The sequence below is a fragment of the Tiliqua scincoides genome, chromosome 8 (assembly GCF_035046505.1).
Source record: "Tiliqua scincoides isolate rTilSci1 chromosome 8, rTilSci1.hap2, whole genome shotgun sequence".
Lineage (NCBI taxonomy): Eukaryota > Metazoa > Chordata > Lepidosauria > Squamata > Scincidae > Tiliqua > Tiliqua scincoides.
This window is the reverse complement of record NC_089828.1, coordinates 33,658,666-33,682,747: the sequence shown is the minus strand read 5'-3', so window position 1 is coordinate 33,682,747 and position 24,082 is coordinate 33,658,666. Positions and strand designations below refer to the sequence as shown.

General features: G+C 44.5%; 1 protein-coding gene across 3 annotated transcripts; it reads left to right on the top strand.

The window, feature by feature from the left end:
- Nucleotides 1-969: 969 nt before the first annotated feature.
- Nucleotides 970-23,453, top strand: MBD3 (methyl-CpG binding domain protein 3). 3 transcript variants are annotated; one of them, XM_066636276.1, is made up of 7 exons: nucleotides 970-1,128; nucleotides 9,929-10,088; nucleotides 13,140-13,277; nucleotides 13,632-13,722; nucleotides 14,631-14,808; nucleotides 17,744-17,947; nucleotides 19,666-23,453. In XM_066636276.1, the coding sequence occupies exons 1-6, from the start codon at nucleotides 1,121-1,123 to the stop codon at nucleotides 17,937-17,939; spliced, it is 771 nt and encodes a 256-aa protein (XP_066492373.1). In that variant the 5' UTR covers nucleotides 970-1,120; the 3' UTR covers nucleotides 17,940-17,947; nucleotides 19,666-23,453. The 3 variants fall into 3 exon arrangements, with proteins under 3 accessions (XP_066492373.1, XP_066492371.1, XP_066492372.1); XM_066636274.1 differs by lacking the exon at nucleotides 970-1,128 and adding an exon at nucleotides 4,093-4,523; XM_066636275.1 differs by lacking the exon at nucleotides 970-1,128 and adding an exon at nucleotides 4,094-4,427.
- The last annotated feature ends 629 nt before the right edge of the window (nucleotides 23,454-24,082 follow it).

Sequence of the window (24,082 nt, the reverse complement as noted above, 5' to 3'; positions counted from 1 at the left end):
TGACCTCCTATTAGGACTACTGGTAGGTGATTGCTATAAAGAAGAAAACGGCCTACTTGCACAGATGCCTTGTGAAAGAGAAGTTTGTATGGCTTCGTTTTATTAAGCTCCCTTAAACCCGTTTTATTGATTGATATTCCAACAGGTATTAATGTTCTTAAATTATCTGGGGGGAACCAGGAGTTCCCCTATGTGCTATATAGTGGGCTGTACCCAGCAGTATATGGAACAGGGAGTTATTGGTGGATGGCTATTACCTGGATACAGGTCCAGCTTTAAGCCAATTGGACAGTTTCCAATTGGGCCCCAAACCTAAGGGGGCCCCTTGCTAGGATATTTCAGTCTAATCTTGTCAAATACACACAGCACATTGCACCAAAAATTTTGAATTTTTTTCTAAACAAAAAATTAAATATTTTTATTAAATCATTTTGTTGTAACTAAAACAAGTGGTTTTGTAAAAATTTACTTTTCAAAAGTAATCTACACATTTTGTTTGTTTGACATATATTCTAACACTTAGTATTTATAGCAAAGTCTTTCAAAGCTAGTATTTGTTATATTGAAATGAACAGTATTTGGGCTGATAGATCGCGGTTGAATAAGGGCCAAATCCTATCCAACTTTCCAGTGCCAATGCAGCCGCAATGCAGTCCCAGGGTAAGGGAACAAACATTCCCTTATCTTGAGGAGGCTTCTGTGACTACCCTTCCACCACAGGATTCAGCATATGCCCCATTGGCATGGCTGCACTGGCACTGGGAAGTTGGATAGGATTGGGCCCTAAAGCTGTTAAGCCTTATTTCATTTGTTTACTTGTAGGCTAACATGTATGCGATTTTATATTAAAATGTGCTTAGGTCAATTTGTTCCATTAACTCACATGCTCTTTTTAAGCTTACATATTGATTGCTTTCCATTCTACTGTAGAGATATAAAATCTATAACTTTATTTCTATCTTTCAGATCCTACAGCCCTTAGCTGTAAACCTGAACCTTCCACAAAAAAAGTTTTGAATTGGGCCCCTCAGCTCCTAAGGCCAAGCCTTAGGATGGTTCATGAACCACTGCATGGTGGACAGAAATTGGCAAGTGGGTTACTCTCTAGCAGTACAGCTGTATGCTAAGGTGAATAATAAATCATTTCACAGTTCTGAGGATCTGTATGTGATGCATACACAGGGTGACCAGATCCAATGGTCAGACCAAAACCAGAGTGCCTTCTCCTTTAACCATTGTACAGAAGAGGGACTTTGGGCAGATGCAGCTTTTTAAACCCTTCCATCTTGAGCTGCACCTGCCCAAATTCCCTCTTCTATAGAATGGTTAACGGTATAGGCACCCTGTCCTCCATTGAATCTGGTCACCCTGTGTGTACAGGGTTGTGTCCCCCAGCTCTTTATCTTTGCAATGGCCCTTGGAGGTAGGTTAGGCCGACAAGAGTAGAGGTGGTCCAAAGTCACCCAGTGGCAAATTCAACTCAAGCCTTCTCTAAGCTCCTCTTGTTCTCCTTTGAGTAGAGCTGTGTGCTGCACCTGTTGCATTTCTGCCTAGTTTAAACCTCAAGAGCCCACAAAAAATGTGGTTAATTCCTAATTCCAGGATAATACGGAAAGTGAGGTTAGGAAACTTATTCACCAGGGATGGATGTTTTAAATTAGAAAGTAAGGTGAGTGGGGTTTTTCCCCCCTCCATGATTGCTGCTACCCCCTCCCATTCTCAGCTGGTTGCTATGGGGCGGGGCTTGGGGTTGAAGAGGGGCGGGGGTCGTGTGCTTTGGGACCACGTGGCGGCCGCTCTGCAGCCCGAGGGAGGAAGAGGAAGATGGCCAAGGCGCCGGGGGGAGCTGGGGGGCCGAGAGGGGGCTCACGCTGCCTACCCCTGGGGTGAGTTGAAATGCACTGGGGTGGTGGAGGGCATGATGCAAGCATGCACACTTGTAAGGGGGCGAGTGTCTGGGGGGGGGAAGCGTTGATGGGGCTGCAAACAATGGGTCAAAGAGGTCAGTGTGGGTCATCGTGCGTGGATGGGGCTGGGGGCAGCAGGGGGTAGTGGAGGAAGTTGGGAGAAAGTGTGGTCCGAGGAGTAAAGGTGGAGGAAGGAAGGGCTGCGCTTTTGTAGGGCGCAAAGTATTAGGGGGGCCTGGCTGGGAGATGAGGAAGGTGGATTGAGCTGGGTGTTGCAAAGGGGTCTTGGTGAGAGTCTGGGGCATCTAGGGGAGAAGAGGGAAATCTGCAGTAGGGCAGAGCAGGGGAAGGGAGGTGGGGAGGCTGCCTAACTTTATGGGGCAAGGGGGCGTGTTTGAGGTTTGCTTCGTTAAAGACAAATGGGTTAGAGTGGGGCAGGGGAGAGAAGGGGAGTGTCATATGGGGCAGGAGTTTGTTGAGTGGGGATTTGGGAAGCGGGGTGCAAATATGTGGGGCATCCCAGGGGCGTGGAGAGCTGGCTGGGGGCAACATTGATGGGGTGGCTCTGGAAAAGGGCTTAGAGCCCAATCCTGTGCATGTCTACTCAGAAGTAAGCCCCACTAAAGTCCATGGGGCTTACTCCCAGGAAAGTGTGGCTAGGTTGGCTGCATCAATTATTTGGACGTTAAAAACTACTATATATTTTTAAATGTTGGAAAGAGGTAGCAAGTGACTGAAGTAGGGTGCATTGGAAGGAAAGGGGCAGGCGAGATCTACGGGGCGGAGGGGATTAAAGGAAGGGCCTGGGGGGAGTTGTGGGGACTGCTGGTAGCAAGAGAAGGAGGCAGACGGGGGGGGGGATGGAGGTCGCAGGGAGAAGTCCAAGAGGTCAAAGGGGGGCCGTGTAGTGGGGAGCTGTGGGAGGGCTTTGAGCAAGGGGGCAGGCAGCAGAGAAGGCTTGGGGGGCAGTAAGTATATGGGAAAGACTGAGGGGTTACAGATATGGTGGTACATGGGCAACAAGGGGCAGGAGAGGTCTGTGATGGCACTGGAGTGAAATGAAAAGGGGACCTGGGGCAAGGGCACATATGGAGAAACGAAAGAGGTGTAAATCATGTGGGGAGATGTTGGGGGGTGTGCACTGGGGAACTCTGGGGTAATATTGCCAGCAGTGGGGCCAGGGGTGTTCACTGAGGCTGTGGAAAAGTGTGTGTGGAAAACTTAAGGGGTGTGAAAATGTGTGGTGGGGGGAGCTGGAAGAGCCCCTGGGGGAAATTGGAGTGGGGGGGGGTATCTGCAACTTGGTAAAATAGGGAGAGTAGTTTCAAGGGAGAGTGTTATGACTCTGAGAGTGGGGGGGAGTGGATGGCAGGGATGTGTGGTGGGTGGGTAGGCAGGTGAGGCAGAGCCTCCTCCACCGAAGTCCTTGGAAAAGCACCACACTCAAGCAAGTGAGGCAGAGCCTCCCCACCCGATTCCTTAAAAAAGCACTGCTGTGTGAGACACCCATGCGGAGTGTGATCCCAGACTCCACAGAGCTCTTGGGCTATGGGTGCCTCACATGGCGTGCTTTTCTTAGAACTTGGGTAGGGAGGCTCTGCCTCACATGCCTCCCCACCCATCGCACATTCCTGGTTGGGTGGGCTGGAGTGTGGCAGGTCCAATTCACACGTGTGGGGTTTAATTTAGGTGTAAGACTTGCATCTGATAGGGTGAGGAGGGAGGTAGCCTGTGGGACCTTTTAAAAAAGTGTGTTTGGTGCATTCAAACGTGTGTGGCGGGAATGCAGGTGCTTCGAGTACACGCGTCTAGTGTGAGGCTTGACTCTGGCCCACAGGGAAGGAGGGAGGGACTACATTTATACCCAGGCGCGGAGGGATACGGAGACGAAGCGCGCGTTCTTTTTTCTCCCCTCCCCCAATTTGGCGGGATGTGCGGTTGGCTTTCTTATTTACGTATGTTAAACAGCGAGCGCTTCCCCAACGGCTACTCGAGCGCGTGCCCGCGAGGGGGGAGGAATGGGAGAGAACGGAACAGCCAGCGCTGTTGGAGAGCGCGCACGCGCGCGAAGTGAAGAGCCGACTAGGAAAGAATGAATGGGAGTTGGTAGAGGGGGGCAGCGCTCTCGCGGTAAGAGCCGACGGGAGGGTAAGAGAATCAGCGCCCCCTTTCGAAGCAGGTGAAGGAAGAAAGGAAGGGGCAGCAGAGGGGGGAAATTGACAGCGCCACTAGAAGGAACAGCCAGGCGACGGCAACGTTCTGTTTCCAGCTGAGGGAGGTGCTCTGGAACAGCTTGGCCCAGGGAGCCAAAGTGGAGGTTGCAGGAGCCCACCAGCATCAGAAAGGACTAGCCAGCAAGTAGCAGCAGCAGCAGCAAACCACCGCAGCCCTGGCTGGAAGGGACCTTGGAGCAAGCAGGCAGGCAGGAGCCAGAGGTGGAGGCGGCGGGGCAGGAGGAGGAGGAGGCTGGAGTGAGCCTGAACCAGAGCTGGGCCCGGTGGAGGCGATGGATCGGAAGAGGTGGGAGTGCTCAGCCCTCCCGCAGGGATGGAAAAGGGAAGAAGTGACCAGGAAATCGGGGCTCTCCGCTGGCAAGAGCGATGTCTATTATTATAGGTGAATGTGCCACGGCGGAGGGGCCTGGTGGGGGTGGGGAGAGGTGGGGGGGAGGAAAGAAGACGGTGGGGGGGCTGCTGCCATGGCTGCCTGTCCTTTCTCGCTTGCTTGCTATAAAACACTGCCAGCCCATTGCAGACAAAAAACAGGGGTTGCAGATGCCCGCAAGCATGTGGCGGGCTGCACTGTCTTTTCTCTGCCCTGCTTGCAGCTGCTGTTGGATATTCTGTTCTGGCTCTGTTGCAAGGGGATTTTCTGAAAACTGTGGAGAGACCCTTTTTCTCTGCTGTGCATGCTGCCTGGGTTTGGGAGGGACCATTCACTGCAGGGGTCCCTTGTTTTGTGTTCAGCTATAGAAGACTGGACCTATTGTGTATAAGGGGGATTGTATATGGCTTATTATTTCTCTAGGGTGTTTTGGGGTTGGGAGGACGACAACTACAGTCTTGTTACCCAAAATCTATTTTTATTATTTTACAAGGAGGTGACTAGCTAATTTAGAAGACTTACTTGTGTAGTTTGATGGGAAGGGGGTGAAATATATTTTGTGGGTGCTCCATTGACCTGTAGGTGGAAAGTGGAAATCTGTGCACTATCTTTCCGCTATAGGGAAAGACAGCTCCTGTTGTGTTGGGGGGGTGTCCCTGCAGGAAGCTTGCTGCTAATATTGGGTTTGTGTTTCAGCTGCCTTTACTGTACCTTGGCTGCTTCTGTGGAAGAACACTATCCCCAAATGAGGGGGTTTGGGAAAAGATCTAGCTCCACAGAGAGATTAGGATGTCAGTCTGTATCAGTTGTAACATCAATGCCTCTCCACATAGGGGTTGCGGGGTGGGGGGGATTTATGTTCTAGGTCCATAGCCTTATTGTGTAGGATTTGGCAGGGAGCTTCAGATACTAACAGCTACCCAGGCAAATACAGAAGATAACACCCTGACTGCATCATATCTTGTTGGGATGCTATAGGAAATTCTACCTTATTGCAAAAAGGTCTGGGGGGGGGGAGAGAAATAGAGACCTCTGCCCCATTTTAATAAGAGTTTGGAATGGCTGCATGTTGACTGCTAGTGAAGATGGCATCCCCATTGGGTTCAGTTAGGAGAGATTCCTACTCTTTCCTCTTTCTCTCACCTGCTTGTTAGTGTGGCAGTGCAGATCATTAATCTACAAGTCTGTGGGTGTTCATGGCTAAAGTGCTGGTTGCCTAGGTCTTAGTTTCTGGAAGGGGGTATGAAATGTGTGGGTAGAGACAGGGTTTGAACGCTGCATCTGCCTGATATGAGACATCCCGCCCCCATTACAGGCTGTGTGCTGGTAATTTAGCTGATGACACTCTGCTATGAGTGTGGGAAAGAGGCAGCCTGTCGCATAGGGGTGTGTGTGTGCACACGTGTGTGAGCACATGTATAAGCTTCCTGTTTTTATACAGGCACAGGCAAGAGGTGGATTAGGATCTAGATTTATGTGTGATTTCCAATAGATTATTATTATTATTATTATTATTATTATTATTATTATTATTATTATTATTATTATTATTATTAACAGTATTTATATATCGCTTTTGAACAAAAAGTTCACAAAGTGGTTTACAGAGAAAAATCAAATAACTAATGGCTCACTGTCCCAATAGAGCTCACAAGATCAGTAAGGCTTTGGGGCTCCCAGTCATTTAACAATAGTAGCAAGAAAATATACTTTTTCCCCTCTTTCTCCCTAAATTTTAACTGTTTAAATAAAGGAAATTTGGAGTGAATGTGTGTGTGTGTGAGGGAGGGAGGACTGTGAGTTCGGTTCTGGCACTGAAATTCCTGTATTCCACAGGTGCTCAGGAGTGAAGTGCACACTGTTCCTTAATTATAACTATGCCAGCCCCCTGTTTTGCCCCTGGCTGCAATTAGTTGACCTTGCATTCTAGTGAAAAAGAAAATAGATCTTACAAACCTGAAGTCCATCGCCTTCTAATGGTACCCTGCTATCATTAGTCTGGAGAGTTTTCTTTAATCTGGCGTTGCTATGGGAGACTGTTGTGAACATATGAAGTTGCCTTCTACTTAATCAGACGATTGGTCCTTCTAACCCTATAGTGCCTGCACTGACTGGCAGCACCTTTCCAGGGGTTCAGATAGGGTTATTTCCTAGTCCTTACCTGAGAGAGATGAACTTTACACAAAGCAGGTGATTTACTGCTAAGCTGTGGTCCCTCCTCATATTTCATATGACCCTCCTTTTTTTTTTTCTTCAGGAGATGCCTTCTCTGGGCTCCGATCAGTGGCCTCTTGGCCCAGTAGGATTAGACCTGATAGCAGCTTTCTATATTCTCTGAGACATTCTCATAGTTCCACTAAGGTCCTTTAACTGGGGGGTCATCGAGGAGGTGTACCATAATACATCCCTACCACAGGTTAGCCTTGAACTAGTCTCTGCACCACAGTTCTTTATTTGCCATCATGATCAGGAGAGCTTCCTCCCTGATAAGCATATACAGGTTTGCTACCTAGCATTCAAGATGAGAGAAGCTTCCTGAAGAGCCCCCTCCCCCACAAGCTTGTGAGCTGAGATTCAAACTATTTCCCTCCAGCACATTTAAAATGGCAACATAGCTGTATTCACTCCAGCAACCTTGCACGGTTCCAGTTCTTCAGAAGCTTGTCCGAGGGCCAACAATGAAAAGATCAACAATAGTGGTTGATCTTCCCTGAAAAGTGACTTGTCTATTGCTACCAGTCTTTCCTAACAATGTACTGTACTGTACACTCATCAGGATACCCTGAAGACAGTTTGCTCATGTATACCCTGCCTTTCCCCTGCCAGAGCAAATGCCCAAGGGGGCTTACAATTTTGGATTTTAAACATACACCCCAACACCACAATGTATGCAACAATAAAACAAAAACAAAATAAGGACATATCGAGGCATGGGGGAAGAAGACAGATGACATATCACACACAGGACTAAACTGAAATGTTTTGCTTGTTCAGGTCCTCAAATGTTTGTTTCAGTTCAGAGGGAGCAATGGTGAGATCAGAAGATCTAGAACTTTTCCCAGGATGCTCTGAAGCATGCAGCCAACAATCTGACGAGGATTCTTGCTGGTAGAAAGTTTGATTGCCGCGTCTATACAATCTGTAGTTTTGTTCTGGGTTGTATTTCGGATGAGGGGTTAAGCCCCTTTGCAGGCTGTGTAAAGTCTGGCTTCTGAGTTAGAAGAAAGGAGGTGGGACAAAGCTCACTTGGTACAGGCTAAGAAAAGTGTAAGTGTGTGTGTGTGTGTGCGCGCGCGCGCAAGCCTTTCTCTTGTGAACAGAACATAAAAGAAACAAAGAGTTAGCTTGCTCGTGCAGTGTGGACATCTGGAGGCTGTTTGGATTGTTGAATAGACTGTGATGCATTCATCTTAATCTTCCCCCTCTTTAAAAAAAAGAAAAAAGCCTGTGAATTGCAAGTAACATTCTGCACCTTAAATAAAGGGCAGGGGAAGAGACACCCAGACTACCTTTTCTTGTTCCCTACTTTGAGACCAACCATGCAAACCTTTACAATGCAAACATACTCTTAAACGGATGAGCGTGCAAAATCGTTTTAGTGCTTTGCAGCTGCTTTATTTAATCTCTGAAACTGAGGGGGTGCAGGCAGAGGAACCTTGGGGGGAGGATTAAAGCACCAGTATCCTTCTCATGGATGGTGTCTGGGCCTCAGTCAGGATGGCATTGTGCTGGGCTTCTGACTCATATGTCAAGACTGCCAAAGAGGCTGTTGGACATTGCCTATGTTTGTAATGGCTGTTTCATTTTGGTCTAAGTGTGAGTTATAGGTGGCCTGCATTATCCGCAAGTTTGGTATCCATGAATTTCTCCATCTGTGGGTCCCCAAACCCACAGTGCGGGCCAGTCTGGAGGTTAGGAGCCCGCAGAGGCCCCATGCATCCACCTTCAACCTCTTTGGGCCTCTGAAAGCCGCCCAGAGACATTTAAAGGCAGCTTCCAGTTTTTGCTCAAAACTGGAAGTTGCCTTTAAACAGCTCCAAGTGGCTTTCTGAAACCTGCAGAAGCTGCAGGTAGATTCAGGGCATTATGTCCCAGGGCATAATTTGAAGACAGATGATTCAGTCACTTTGCTGAAGCTAAGCAGCTCTGGGCTGTTGTAAGTTCCTAGATGGGAGGCCACTGGGAAACCATCTGCACAATGGAAGGCAGTTTGGAAATGAAGTAATAAAATTAGGTAGTAGAGTATTTGCTTTGCATACAGAATGTCCCAGATTCAATCCTCAGCATCTCCAGTTAAAAGATATCTGAGGTAGCTGCTTGTAAACTTACTATTTATAGTCGTAAGGCCAAACCTTGGATGCTTGAGAAGTGAAAACACTTATTGAGAACTGGGTTGCCATCCTGGCACCATTTGCCCACTGGACATTCTTCGGGGAAAGCAATTGTGATCAGCCAGTGACATATCTTGGCATGTCTTGTGCTGTAATGCCAGCACAAAGAGAACTTCCTTCTTGCCTTGGGCTGTAAGGTCCCTGCAGGTAATTGAGCAGAGATGAGGCATAGGTGAGCCATGCTTCTCAGTCTGTGCTTTCCACTGGGGTACAATGGGAAGCCTTAGCTACCCCTGCCATTGCAGGCCTTATACCTTACCTGGTTGATCTTTGATCCATTCCCTTTCAGATGTGGGAGCCACAACAGTGATGGTCCTGGCTTGTCTTTGGAACTCTCCCTTTTTTATTTGGGTGGTTTAAGGTGAAAGGGGTGCAACTACAATTGATTTTTTTCAGTGTGTTCTGCAGAGTTTTTTTCCAAACCTGAGTCTAGTCTCCTCAGAGTTCTAAAAACCAGGTGACCACATCACACTGAGGGGAAGAGTGTTGAATTTGTCAATTCCTTTAGGAAGAAAGGTGGAGACATGATCCAGCCTTAAGCAGTGACCTTTGCCACCAGTGACTGCTTATCTTTTTATTTGGAGATGCCTACACAGTGTTTGTAGTTGACCAGTAGGAGGAGCTTTGCTGTGCTGCTAGGTTTGCCTCTAACTGCTCCAAGTTTAGGGGGAAAGCAGTCCTTGCTCCTGCTGACAAAGGACACCATAATTAACTTCGTTTTAAAAAGAATAAAGGAGTCTCCCACTGACAAAGGACACCATAATTAACTTCGTTTTAAAAAGAATAAAGGAGTCTCCCACAGGAGGCATTCTTGGCTTTGTAGAAAATAATAGTCATAGATGAGCTCGACGTTTCTGTGAACCTACACAAGAGGTGCAAACTACTCAAAGCAAACCTTGAACCTACACAAGAGGTGCAAACTACTCAAAGCAAACCATTACGCTTGATGAGGTAAACAGTGTCAACCCAAAGTTCCAGAACTATAATGTGTTCTTTTCTCCCTACTCCCCTTTATCCATCCATCAGCCCAAGTGGGAAAAAATTCCGGAGCAAGCCCCAGCTGGCCCGCTACCTGGGAAACTCCATGGACCTGAGTACATTTGACTTCCGCACAGGGAAGATGCTGATGAGCAAAGTGAATAAGAACCGTCAGAGAATGCGTTACGACTGTTCCAGCCAAGCCAAGGTGAGATGGTCAGCGGTCGATCTTTGACCCTGTAGAGGCATACTTAGGATTGGGCAGTTGATCAGTCAAGTGTATTTATCTTTTTAAAGCATTAACTATATTAGGACACTTGTGTGGTCTGTCAGTCATCTTTTCTCTATGCTTTTCATTTTCTGAAAGCTGTTCATTTTCTCACTGAATATTCCTGTAGGAAGTTGGGCCCAAACAACAATTACCTCAACAATTTACCTCAACATTTCCCCCAAAAAAGTTTATAATTATTTTTCAGTTGTACCAGCCTCAGCAATTACTTGGTTGCACCTGTTTGATAAGATGTTGCCAGGTTATGCAAACCTGGAAAGTAGTTACATATAGTTTAAATTTTAAGTAACATAGAGATGTGCACCCATATCCGCAGATGTTCCATGGGCCCTCCACAAGTACGGAAACCATGGATATGGGGCACCTGTCTCTGTGCTCCCCCTCATGCCTATTAGCATGCCTGTAGAATCATCAGCCTATATACAGTGGACCCACTATATCTGCAGATTCGGGACCCATGGATTTCATTATCTGTGGGAGACCCTAAACAGTGATTTTCTATTTTTTTCATCTCGTGGCACACTGGCAAGGCACTAAAATGGTCAAGGCACACCATCAGCTTTTTGACATTTGACAAGGCACACTGTTCTGTCAATCGGGGCTCACATCCCCTAATGGTCCTATTGATAAATGACCCTCTTCCAAATTCCTGTGGCACACCTGTGGACCATTCGTGGCACACCAGTTGAAAATAGCTACCCTATGAGGTCACTTACTATTTTTAAAAAAAAACCCTAAAGTGATGTTTTTAAGGCTTAAAAGGTCTTTGGAGGGCTGGGAAGGGCTTCTCTGGCTACGCGGGCTTTCCTGGCCCTCCGAATATTTTATATTTATTTATGCAGGTATTTTTATACCGCCTTTCTCTGGTCATCAGATTTCTCCTCAGACTTTAATCCAAGGCGGTTTACATAGGCAGGTTGTTCTAAACCCCCGTGGGGATTTTTACAATTGAATAGTTCTAGTCTCTCATAGAACTCTTCATTCCTGCTGGATTCCTTCCCGGTCTGGCCTCTCTCTGGCCCTTCGCCTCCCACACTCCATTTGAGGGCAACTCCTCTCTGCCACTGAGGGTCAGCTTATCAGTATATCAGCGTGTCATCAGTTCTTGGGTACTTCCAGCTGTTTTGAACTGGCACCCTCAGATCTTCAGGCATACAAGGCGGCAGCTCTACCAACTAAGCCAGACTTCCTGCCCTCCAGAGGTGAAGAGAACACAGTTCCCATTGCCTCCGGAGAATTATAGGACCCCCCCAAACCCTGTTTTGTTTTATATAGACAGACTGAATTGAAATTGAGGTGGCATATGTTTGATGAAGTTTTGTTATTTACACACACACACACACACAAAATGTAGTTATCTTTTCCTTGGGTATGTCCTAACAGTTTGTAAAGTAGAAAATAATATAAAAGAACAGGTCCAACCTTGTCATACACTGATTTTTTATACACGAATTTGACTCAAAGCGAATGGCCACTGCAAATGAGAAGAAATGTGCTGATCCCTGGAGAAGGGGAAAAATGCATCCCTTTAAAATCACAGTTTAAAAAACTGCTTTTTACTGTTGCAAAGAGATAGTCATGCAAGTGATTACAGGTATAACCTAATTATCCACAAATTTTTCTATCAAAAAGCTGATGAAAAGGGCCCTTTAAAATTAAAGGAAAACAGTTGATTAATAATGCCAGAGAGGGCAGCCAGCTGACAATCCATCAATCATTCTCTCTGCAGGCTTTACTCCTCCCTTCCCCCTGAGCACGTGAAAGAAGGCTAAATGGCAGCATTTATCACCTCCTCCATTCTTTCCCCATTGCTGGGGCTCCTGGTGAAGGGAAGAATTGTTGCCTCCTAGTGAAGCCTAAGTGCCTGGAGAGAGACTGATTGCCTCAGTGTGCATTTCAAAAGGTCAGCAAGGCTGTTTTTAAATCACTGGAGCAAAGTGACTTTGTTTTTTAAATGGATTTGCTTTAGTGCGTTTTTTTGCCATCCACAGAACCCTCACGAATAATGAGACTCAACCTGTAATTTAATTTGAGAATTGTCATCCAAAAGTTTATAATTTGTATTTTCACTAATTTATCTGCATTTGTGCCTTCTAAAGCTCTTCTGTACGTTAATTCTGTCATCTAGGTAATGCAGTATATTTTGTCAGACAATTCATGCATTGTGGGGACACTGTTGTCTTTCAATTTAAATGCAATACAAATTTCAGCAGCTGTTAGGAGACAAGTTAACAACTCAACATCTTGAACAGAATCAACTCTTTAAAATTTCAGATAAATTTTCAGAACTTCTACCAACTTCCCTAACTTCATAGAAAAGAGAGTACCAGGCAAACAGCCTGGAAGGAACAGAAAAGCTGGCTGGGTATATTCTTCCTGACTGAGACAAGCCAGGGCTAAGAGCACCTATAAATAGAAAGTCTCTCCTGTGAAGCATCAAGACATACTTGAGACAGCTGCATACTTGAGACAGATGGACACAATAAAAATGCTTAATACTGTGGATCTGATTTTTATTGGAGGAAACATTGAGTCTTAGGATGTGCATCTCCACCGGTTTCACATCACAGCCTGAGTGTCTGAAAAATGCGCTTGCTCTCTGACACACACCCTTACCTAGCAGGGGAAGAGTAACTGGCCCACCTCACCCCAGCACTGTCTGTTTTAGTGGCTGTCTGCTGGTATTCTTTTTGCATCTTTTTAGATTGTGAGCCCTTTTGGGACAGGGAGCCATTTAGTTATTTGATTTTTCTCTGTAAACCGCTTTGTGAACATTTAGTTGAAAAGCGGTATATAAATACTGTTATTGTTATTGTTATTGTTATTACCTACCCACCAGTTTTATATGGAGTATAGCCATTACATTATAATGGCCTACATCTCTCTTCATCAGAGAACTACTGATTTAATTTTATGTTCAATTTCAGAAAAAAATATTTATTTCTATGTCTGTTTCCAATCTTCATTTAGGGTAAACCTGATTTAAATACAGCTCTTCCTGTCAGGCAAACAGCCTCAATCTTCAAACAGCCGGTCACGAAGATTACAAACCACCCCAGCAATAAAGTGAAAACTGACCCCCAAAAAGCAGTCGACCAGCCCCGCCAGGTGAAAGTTGTAGTTTATTTGTTGTAAATAGTGTATTCTGTGCTTTCCCTTAAGGAAAATCTCATAAGTTCTTCCTCACTTCCCTGTGAGGAAGGTTAGGCTGGGAGCCAGTGAAAGCTCAAGATTACCCACTGAACTTTGTTGCTTCTCTGCTCTGAGGTGTCATGCCTTGACTATTCAGTTCAGGTGGTGTTAGCTCAACTGATTTATTTACAGAATTGCATACATCTCTGAGACAGGGCTTCTGTGAGTGGGATGCAGAGCAGGACCTTGGAGGTAGATGTGGGTGGGTAGGCAGAAAGGTTCATGTGGGAGGAGGCAATTGAATGATCATTCCTGTTTTCTCTTTCTTAGCTCTTCTGGGAGAAGAAACTAGGTGGACTGAATGCCTTTGATATTGCAGAAGAGTTGGTGAAAACAATGGACCTCCCAAAGGGTCTGCAAGGTATTGTTACTGAACTGCCCCAGTGATCTGTCAGGGACTAATCTCATGCTGCAGATTACTTTATAGCAAGTTAATAAAATGGGGGAGCTTCATAAGAGAAAGAACAAGGGTGATGCAAGCCCAAGTACAAAGGCAGTTTGCACAGTCAAATATTGGTCAACTTTTCTAAAAATGATATTGGAACAAAAAAGATACTTTTCATCATCATCAGGGTTTATACTTATGCTAATTACGAAAAGCAGATTAGTTGGCTGTTACTGTGACACAATGAAGCTAACTTAAAAAGTGCAGTGAGTTATTCTGACTTCTTATGGTTAATGTTTCTGCACATTTGAACAGTTGACTGCACAGTATTTCTCTTTGCCTTTTATCCTCCACCCCAGTCTTTGCAACAATCTTCTGACCATAGTATCTAGCCTATGTCAAACTCATAGGTGTCAAACTCATTTCATACAGACGGCTGAATAACCTTCATCATGCCTGCTCAGGGCAGGAAGTGATGTCTTTAAACAGGTCATAACCAAAAATAAGCATTTTTTCAGACTTGGGAACTAATTAGCTGCAAATGACAAAAGAGAAAATATGCAAATCTTGATCATATTTCAAGATATGGGAGAGCCCAATTTTCATGTGGGCTACCCTTTCAGCAGTAATACCTCAGCACTGCTTAGCAGCTGAGAGCCTGAAGGCCGAATAAAAAGCTTCCGTGGTCTGCATCCAGCCCCCAAGCTGGATTTGACACCCCTTGGCTAGACTATGAGATGGCTGACTGGCCCAAGGTGAGCTTTGTGGCTGAGTGGGAATGAACTTGGTTTCCTGCCAGTCAGAGCCCAGCACTCAAACTGCTGTCACTGGTGTTGGGGGAATAATTGTACTGATCTGTTCCATATTGCTACTGCTCCCCCTAGGTGTTGGACCTGGCTGCACCGATGAGACTCTTCTTTCTGCCATTGCCAGCGCCTTGCACACTAGCACAATGCCCATCACTGGGCAGCTTTCTGCAGCTGTTGAGAAGAATCCAGGTGTCTGGCTCAACACCTCGCAGCCTCTTTGCAAAGCATTCATGGTGACTGATGAAGACATCAGGTATCTCTCTTAACATTCTCTGTTTCAACTTTTTTCAAGAATTGCCTCTCAGTTAGGACATTTAGGCCGCAATCCTAACCAACTTTCCAGCACTGACATAAGGACAATGCCACTCCGAGATAAGGGAACAAACATTGCCTTACCTTGAGGAGGCCTCCATTACTGCCCCCAATTGCAAGATGCAGCACATGCCCTGCTGGCACAGCTATGCCAGTGCTGGAAAGTTGGTTAGGATTACGCCCTTAGTTTCTGAATGGTTGAAGACTAATTCTGAACACTGGAAACTTATCTCTTGCCTTTTTAGAAAAAGCTAATATACCAGTACTATAAAATAATACAGGGATGTCAAACTTGTTTCATAGAGGAGGCTGAATAACATTCATGGTGCTTGCTGAGGGCCAGCAGTGATGTCATTAAGCAGGTGATGACCAGAAACAAGCACTTCTTTCTCACCTGGGATCTCATTAGCTGAAAATGACATAAGAAAAAATATGTAAACCTTGATATCATATTTTCAGGAGAGCCCAATTATCACGTAGGTTGCCCTTTCAGCAATACTGCTTCTTCTAAGGTGTCCTCTCAGAGCAGCTGAGAGGTGCTCTGAAAAGCGACACCTTGTCAGAAGCAGTGCTGCTAAAAGGGCAGTCCACATGATAATTGGGCTTTTCCAGCACCACCCTTTCAGCAGCACCGCTTCTGCTGATGCATCACTTAGCAGCTCAGCAGCTGAATGCAGCTGATTGTAGTGCTGATGGAGCCCAATTATCACAGAGGCTGAATAAGGAGCTTACATGGGCTGTATCTGGCCTGCAGGCCTTATGTCTGACACTCCTGAAATATTGCTTCTAAAGCATGCCTGTTCCCTCTACTTCTTTTCCTTCTCCCTTAAAATTTAAGCATTGTTTACAAGTCTTATTGACCATAATAGCTGTATATAGAACATTCATGTACAGAAGCAGTTTAGCACTGAATACTATTTGTTAGGAAATATTAGTAGGTGACACCATTCGTGGCATGCTTCTGGCCTTCCTTGTAGCATCTGGCTGACCATTGTGGGAAGCAGGATGCTGGATCAGAGGGATCCTTAATCCAATCCACCAGGGCTGTCTTTATGTTCTTATGTGTGGTGTAGAGAAAGAAAGTGCTTTCTCAGTCCCTCGGATTACAATACTTCATGAGCCTTGAGGCTAATGAGTGTGTGGCTTGTACCCTACCAGCCTGAGAGAGGCTGACTCACACTTAAGAATGATATTTTGGTCTTCTCTGCTGTCCTGACATGAATAAAACTATCCGTTGCCACTTAAGATTATAGTGTGGTGGTGAAGGTGGGGTGTCCAGGATCATGGGGGATTTCTCAAGAAGGACACTTGGAAAGCTGCAATTCCAGCATGTAGTGACAGCTGGGATAGAATTTTGTAGGGGTGAAACTGTGTTCTTGCTGCTGTGATACCTGCCCAGGGACAGGGTGACCAAGAACGAGGTCCTCGTGACTATAGCAGTGATTTTCAACCTTTTTTTTTTACCTCATAGCATACTGACAAAGCACTAAAATTATCAAAGCGCACAATCAGTTTTTTGACAAGACACACTACACTGCCAGTTGGGGGGTTCACATCCCCCTTTGCCCAATACTTGTCCCTCCAAACTCCTATGGCGGATCATTTGTGGCATAACAATGTTAAAACATTGATGGTTAAAACACAACCATCACGCTAGTTAAAAATTGCTGCTCTAGAGCCCAATGGCTGCCTCAAGCTTCTCCTCTATGGACTACCATCATACCTCTCCATGGAATTGACTGCTAGTGGGTTCAGGAAAAGGCCTCTAAAATGTGCATGGTATGAACGAAGGAAATCAAAGATAAGTTTGTCTTTCTCACAATAGAACTCTGGGTCATCCAGTGAAATTGCTGGCCAGAGATTCAGGATGGACAAAAAGTCCTTCATACAAAGGACAAAAAGTCCTTCAAGTAGCTTATGGCAGGGTTTTTTAGACTGGGGCATTGCGATGCCCCAGCCTGTGGGCCTTGCCCCCTGCCCCCTTAAGGGGCAGGGACAGCCAGGAGGCAGGGAGGAAGCAGTGGCACAATCCCCAGGATTGTACTGCTAAGGGGGCTTGGCTGTACTTACCAGAGCCGCCTGCGGCCTCCCGGGGGTGTGGGGAGCCCTGCGCGACCTTCTGCAGGGCTCCCTGCAGCTTCAGAAGTGAAAACAGAGTGATCGCGCTCTACTTCCACAAAACTGGAAGTGGAGCGCAATCGCTCCACTTTCACTTTTGTAGCTGCGCTGAGCCCAGCAGAAGGTCATGTGGGGTTCCCTGTATCCCCGGGAGGCTGCAGGAGGCTCTAGTAAGTCCACCCAAGCCCCTGCAGCCCCCTAAGTGGCAAGATCCTGGGGATCGCTTTGCTGCCTTCCTCCAGTCCCTGTTGCCTCCCCCCACCCCCACAAGGACTTACAGCTGTTTTCAAACTTTCAGAGAGTTTGAAAACCACTGGCTTATGGAATTCACTGCCACAGGGTATGGTGATAGCTACTAATTGAGATGGTTAGGTGGAATTAAATGGAAGTTAGACACCTTAACGAGGAAGGAGATGTCTATTAGCAATTAATGGATATAACTAAATGGAACCTCAATGTTCAAGCGCAGTCTGTTGCACCATATTGGATGCTGGAACAAACATGAGAGGGATGTGTCGCTTTCATGCCTTTCTGTGGACTTCCTGGCATTATCTGACTTGGTGCTATTGGAAATGAGAGACCATCCTAGATTGATCTTTTGGTCTAATCTAGTAGTGCTTCTCTTACATCCCTTTCTTATGCTGCATATGGTTTGTTCTTGCTTCTCTGCTAACCCCTAATGTTGAGAGATCTGATTGCTCATCTCATGAATACAGAGGAAACCACAATTGCAGTGCATATCGTTTTTTCCTCAACAGGAAACAGGAAGAGCTGGTTCAGCAGGTACGGAAGAGGCTGGAAGAAGCACTGATGGCTGATATGCTTGCCCATGTGGAGGAAATAGCAAGGGATGGCGAAGCCCCTACAGAAAAAGTAGGGGGTGATGAAGATGGGGAGGAGGAGGAGGAGGAGGAGGAGGATCCAGACCGAGGCCAGGAGATGGAGAGTGTATAGCCTACTAGGTAAGAGTAACTGCTCTGCAACAAAACATTTTCGCCCCATCACCTGTACTTCTATGGTGGTTTAGGGTTGTGGTTTTCAAAACTGCGTTCTGGAGAACACCAGGAGTTTCCTTGGAAGCTTATCAGGAATTTTCAGTAAGAAGACTAGTAGTGGTTGACAAAGCAATACATCACCCAACAGGGTGGATTGATTTAAATCAAAATTTTAAATTGCAAAGGAGAAAAAAAGGGCAATTTTAAATTCATTATTTAAATAAGTTCTTTCTGTCAACATGTGAGTGACTGAGCCAGCTGTAAAGAGCAGGTAGTTACAAGGCCTAAAATAGGAATAAAAGGTCATTCAGATGGATCAGTCGATACCTGTGGTGATTCATCAGCTCCTTATCTCCCCCCCATCAAGGCATAATGAAAGTACATGAACTCTTCTGCAACATGATGACTGATAAAAATGTTTCTCCCACCATTTGTTCTCTATAAAAGAAAGCAACCAGTTGTAAGAGAGTCAGCCTTAAGAGACTGCGTAACAACCAAAAGTCTTGTGGCACCTTAAAGACTTGCCAGTGTATTTTAGCATAAACTTTTGTGAACCAGAACTCACTTCATCAGATGAAAGTTCCTTTTCTGAGTTGGCAGGGTGTGTGTGTATAAATATAAAAAAAGACGTGGGATCAAGGGATATTGAGATGGAGAAGATATCCATCCATTGTGAAGATGATTAGGTAAACAGTTGAAATGTGAAAGATAATTACAGTGACAATTTACAATAGCAGTAATGGAATAGCCAGGAAGACAACTTCTTCTTCTTGTAAGTTAATTAACTAAAATATTGAGATATAACATCCCCCTGTATATACTATAACTGAGAATAAGACTTCCTGCATCTACTGAAATAGGCTCTAGTCCACAAAAGCTGATCCTGAAATAAACTTCTCAGGTGCTACAAGAAGCTTTGTTATGTTTTTATGCCACAAACTAATATGGCTACTCCTTGGAGGAGATTACAGGTATGTGAAATCTAAACATGTTTAAAAGAGAAACTTGTTGCTGAAATTTTTACCAAAAAATCAAATTTGTCAAAATCAGGTTTTATCCACCTTGTTCTAGTAAGACAGCTCTTCCATCACTGATAGTCTTCCCCTGTTGTATTCCACTGCAGAAGGGTGTTTGGTAACTAAGGGTACTCTCAGTTCACATGGGATCACAGTGAGACCCAGCAACAGGCCTGGCCTGTGCTCTGGGTGAGCATTGTATGCATCCTAGAATCTCCAACATGATGCAGAAAGGGTTGTAGATGTGCTTACTGTTTGCATTACCTGTCCTAAATCCATTGGTGCTCAGTTTTCACTGGGATAACACCACATTTGATTGTGTGAAGTGAGTTTCCAAAGCAATATCTGCATCCCTAGTGGACTAGTCTTGAGTTGCAAATCCCTATGCCCTGCCATAGCATAATAGCAATCAAGCTCAGCGGTGGTGCACTTTCTTTGCATGCAAAATATCTCTGATTCAATCTTGGCATCTCGAGTTATATAAGGATTTGAAACAGCAAGGCCAGGAAAGACCCCTGGAGAGCTACCTCCAGTCAGTACAGACAATCCTGGGCTAAATGGACCAATGGTCTAGCTCTGTGTTAGACAGTTGCATATGTTAATCGTTCATATTCTCATAATCAAGATACTAGTGCTCTGATTTATTGAGTGTCTCTTTTTTTCCTTCAGGGAACGTCACCTGAGAATTCTAGCCTAGACCCCTCTCTACACAGAGGCAAGCGTGTTTCCAGACCACATTGTGCACTGACTACGCAGCTGTACGTGTGACTGTGTTTGGCATCTGCTTGCAGGAAGTGGTGAAAGCATTGAGAAGTCGCTCAGTAGATGCTGAGTAATTCTGAAGAAGGACATTACTAAACAAATACTTTCTTCCCTTCTCCAGCCTCCCTTCTCCCCCCCCCCCCCCATTTCTTAAAACTATCACAGGGTAGTTGGGGGCAGAGGAGTTAAAAAAACTATGAACTTAACCTCTTATCCTTTTCTCTTAGCCTAATCCTGAGAGATGAGCCCTCTGCTTGTTTGAGACCACCTATACAACATTGTTACAATTGTTATCAATTCCATCTGTGAAATCTTGCCATGAAGTTTTGTTTTCTTATCTGATTTGTCTGGGAGAGGGCGTTAAGTTGGGTGGTTTGTCTCCTTTAAAAAAAGTTCCTAGGAGAAGAAGGTGCCTTCTCACATGGGGCTGGGGTGGATTTGGGGGGGAGAGCTGAGCTCCTGTACCAATCATAAATGCAAATTTCAATCAAAAATCCCTTTTTCCTGTGACTATAAAATGCAGAATTGCCAATGGTTTATATGAAACTGAGCTCAAGTGGTGTTTGCGGAAGCTTTGAGGTCCGTTGTAGAAAGAATATATAGTGGAAATTTAGTACCACCTGGATAAAATGGATAGATGCTATATGGTCAATCTCCTTTTATAATAATTACGGGGGATTTTTGGGAGGGGATGATTTTCTTCTTACTGTTGAGCTCTCTATCACCTGTTTTATTGGATTCATTTATCGGGGGTGTCTTGGGTAATCAGATGCTTCCTCTCCCCGTGTGTGCATGTGGGCAGACACATGTACAGTATACCAAAAATAAGTGACCAATCCAGTAGTGAAACCATGTAGAGCTTGTGGCTTGATCTACCCATACAAGCACAATGAGATGGTAAAATTGCTGAGGTGGTAAAGAAAACTATCACTTCAGACTGCAGGAAGGGTAGGAATGCCCTTTTTAAATACTACCCCCTTAAAAAAAAAAAACTCAAACCCCCTATATAAATTTTTTAAAGTCGCATATCAAGGAAATGAGCTCCAGCTTTGCCCTCTACTTGGTGTGCTAGTTATCTGTCTTCTAGGATTATTTTACATGATGGAGCACTAAAACTGGCATTCCCCTCTTAAAGTCTGAAGTGGCACAGCCCATTCTGCTGCTGATGTAGAGCAGTCCTTAATTTGGCATCGGTGGGGGGGGGGGTTGTACAGTCAAATGCTGGAACACACAACAAGTTCCACAGTTTTGGCATGAACATACATGACTCGGGGTGGGGGACGACAGAGATAATGTGTGCTGAAGCAGAGTTACTTTTTTAGGGAAATCAAAAAGGGAGCTCCCTGGTTGTGTCTCATTTTCCTTGATAATTCTTGCCACTGGATTCTGTTTTTTCTTTAGGACTTCAGAGGTTCTTTTTTTTAAAAAAAATGTTCCCAGGACTGAAAACTGGAGGGTTCCTATTTTGAGACTGGAGCCTGTGATGGGATGTGCAAATGGCTAATCTCATTAGTTTTGGGGCTCTTTTAAAATGGAGTTTGGGAAATAACAAAGAGAGAGTGGCGGTATAACAAAGAGAGAGTGGTGGTATATCTGCACAGCTTCTGTACTAGCCTTAATTCTGTGCTATTGCCCATTCAGATTTTTAAGCAGTTTGTTGTGGTATTCGAGAGCAACGCATCCGATTCCCATTCTTTGAAACTCTTTCCCAGCCATGCACTTGGTTTTATTTTCCCACAATCAGCTGCCTGTTTGCTAGCAAATAGTTCTTGCCAGTTCTCCCCAAGATCTCCTTTTCAAGCTTTTGCAAATTGTAAAAAGACATAGGTTTGTGCTGCAATATTTCCATGGCACAATTATTGCTGTGTCAAAATGTGCAAAGCTTTGAAACCTGTGATCCACTGGATTGGTTTTCTTCATGGTACCCTGTTCAATCTGACTAAAGAAAAAAATGTTCTTGAGAGCATGATGTTCACTTTTGGGAGAATTCAAATGTTCTTTGTCTTGCAGTCACACATGCGTGTGCTGTGTGTGCACATGCACACCTTTCCTTAGCACTAACTGCAATGTATTTCTGACTAATAGCATCTTGATGTACAACCTTGTTTGGGGAATATTAGTTTTATAATAAAAATGTTTTTTCATACATTTTAATGCTTTGGTGAGTTTGAAGTGAACAGGGATGACTTGTGGCATTTAGAACCAGTCATATATGATCATTCTCAAATAAGGCTGTCTTGGAGTTGGAACTGGTGCCAAAGGTAGCAATTCATATGCACAGGTGTCTTGGTTTTCTCTCATCTGCTGGACAGGGACAATATTTTAAAACTTAATTTTGTTTTGACTGCTATGTTAGTCACTCTTTTGAAATTTTGCTTACACATTTAAAAGCATGATACAAACTTGAAATTCATGGATTCTTATGAGGTCCACCCGCAGAGCAGTTGTATGTTTTGCAGAACTTGTCAACATGAGCAGTACTCCACAAAAGTTTATACTATGATAAATTTGTTAGACTTTAAGGTGCTACATGATGCTCTTATTTTAACACTAGTAAATGACATACGTGAAGGAAATTTGTGTCATACGTGCACTATATGAAATTGAAGTATGAAAAAGTATGCCAGTGGATATGTAGGAGCTGTTGGGGAGGGGGGAAGATTGGGGGAAATGTGTATCACAGGATAACTGGCGCCTTTTTGTCATGTCAGCAAGCAGTGAAGTGACCTTGCTTTGACAATCATTATTGGAGTTAAGCCTTTAAATTTAAGCCTTGCAAATATCACCAGTGACTAGTCTTGTGTGGAGATCTACACATTCTGCCTAAAATGGGGGAGGGATAAGAAAGAGACAGTTTTTTAGAAAGGATTTGGGGTTTTTTTTAGTGGGATCAGTTCTGACACTTGGTGTTTAAGAGGCTGGAAAGATTGCTTATACCTTGTAACACCTAGACTAAACCACTGAAGTTTAGTGATTTGATGAAGCTGAGTTGGAGGGCCTGCAATGCTCTTTCTGGAGGGGGGGGGGTGTCATAACAATGGGAAAGAAGGGAAAAGCTCCTGCTGGTTTCAGTTGGGGATCTAGTTGATCTACTTTTTAAAATGGAAGCCTTGGCTTTATAAAATCCAGACTTTTCTGCCCCTTTTTCTTTTGTGCTGAGAACTAGTTGTGACTGGGTGCTCCCCATATGTTCAGAGGTTACTCTACTTCACCAGATTCTATTCAACACTTGCTTTAGTTAAGCTGTGGTCCCTCATGCAGATTTCATTCAATTGTTAACCATTTTCTTTTTAAAAAGCCATGTTGCTAAACCAGACAGTGGTAGCAACAGGCTTGCAAAGGTGGATGCCATTTCTATGAACAGTTGAGAAACAGTCCTGCTCTGATCCTGCCATGGTGCCCCCACTGGTGCTGTCATTGGTATTAAGGACCTGACCTGGCCTTATCCTCATCAAAATAAACACAATATCCTCCTTGAATATGACAATTATTGCAGTATTTTATTTTGGTTTTTCTTTGTCTTTTATTCCTAATAACAGCAGTAAACCATTAGTAGAACAAACATGCAAAAATAGCTTACTCAAATAATGCAAGAGATGTTTTCCATATCACCATGTATCATGTCATCATTATTTAAGCTATTTCTGTGTATTCTTTCTAACAGTTTAATTCCTTGCATTGATATGAATAAAACAGCAGGGGAAAAACCACTGAACAAGCAAATAACTAATTCTGTTGAATAATGACTGGTTTTTTCCCCCCCTTCCTTATTGGTATTAGTTAGGGGTTCTGTTGAATCTACAGTATTTGCGTGTGTATGTGATTGAGAGAGTAAATAAATTAGTTACATCAGACTCTTAATCAACTGGTTTCCAAGGTGGCTTGCACCACATTTAAAACTTTACAAATTATTAAAATTTATATATGACTTTTCACCAAAAGTTATATAGCAAAATGATTGCAAAATTGGCTTTCTATCCTTTTATAATATTAAAAGATGGAAAAGAAACACCAGCAGAAAGCTACTGGGAGAGAGACTGCCGGGATGAATAGGGAATAGGCTCTCTGTTAAACAGAAGAAAAGAGGGGATTCAAATACGCCTATAAAGCTGTATCCATGTGCATGGTTACTGAGAATGAGAGGACCAGTCCCTGCCCGGAATGGCTTACAACCTAGAAAATAGTCACCAGGAAGACAACGGAGGAAGAGGAGGGAGATGGAAGCAGGAAGAACATACAGAATTAATATTTGTTACACTTACTTTGGTGTGGCTACAGTAAGGGAAGGGGGCTAAGGGGTGGGCCCAGAGGCTTTACAGAAAAA

Coding starts and splice junctions, on each gene's coding strand:
- MBD3 (XM_066636274.1), top strand. CDS start 4,414: ATGGATCGGAAGAGGTGGGAGTGCTCAGCCCTCCCGCAGGGATGGAAA. Junction 13,278..13,631: donor CAGTCGACCAGCCCCGCCAG/GTGAAAGTTGTA, acceptor TCTCTTTCTTAG/CTCTTCTGGGAGAAGAAACT. Junction 13,723..14,630: donor CCTCCCAAAGGGTCTGCAAG/GTATTGTTACTG, acceptor TGCTCCCCCTAG/GTGTTGGACCTGGCTGCACC.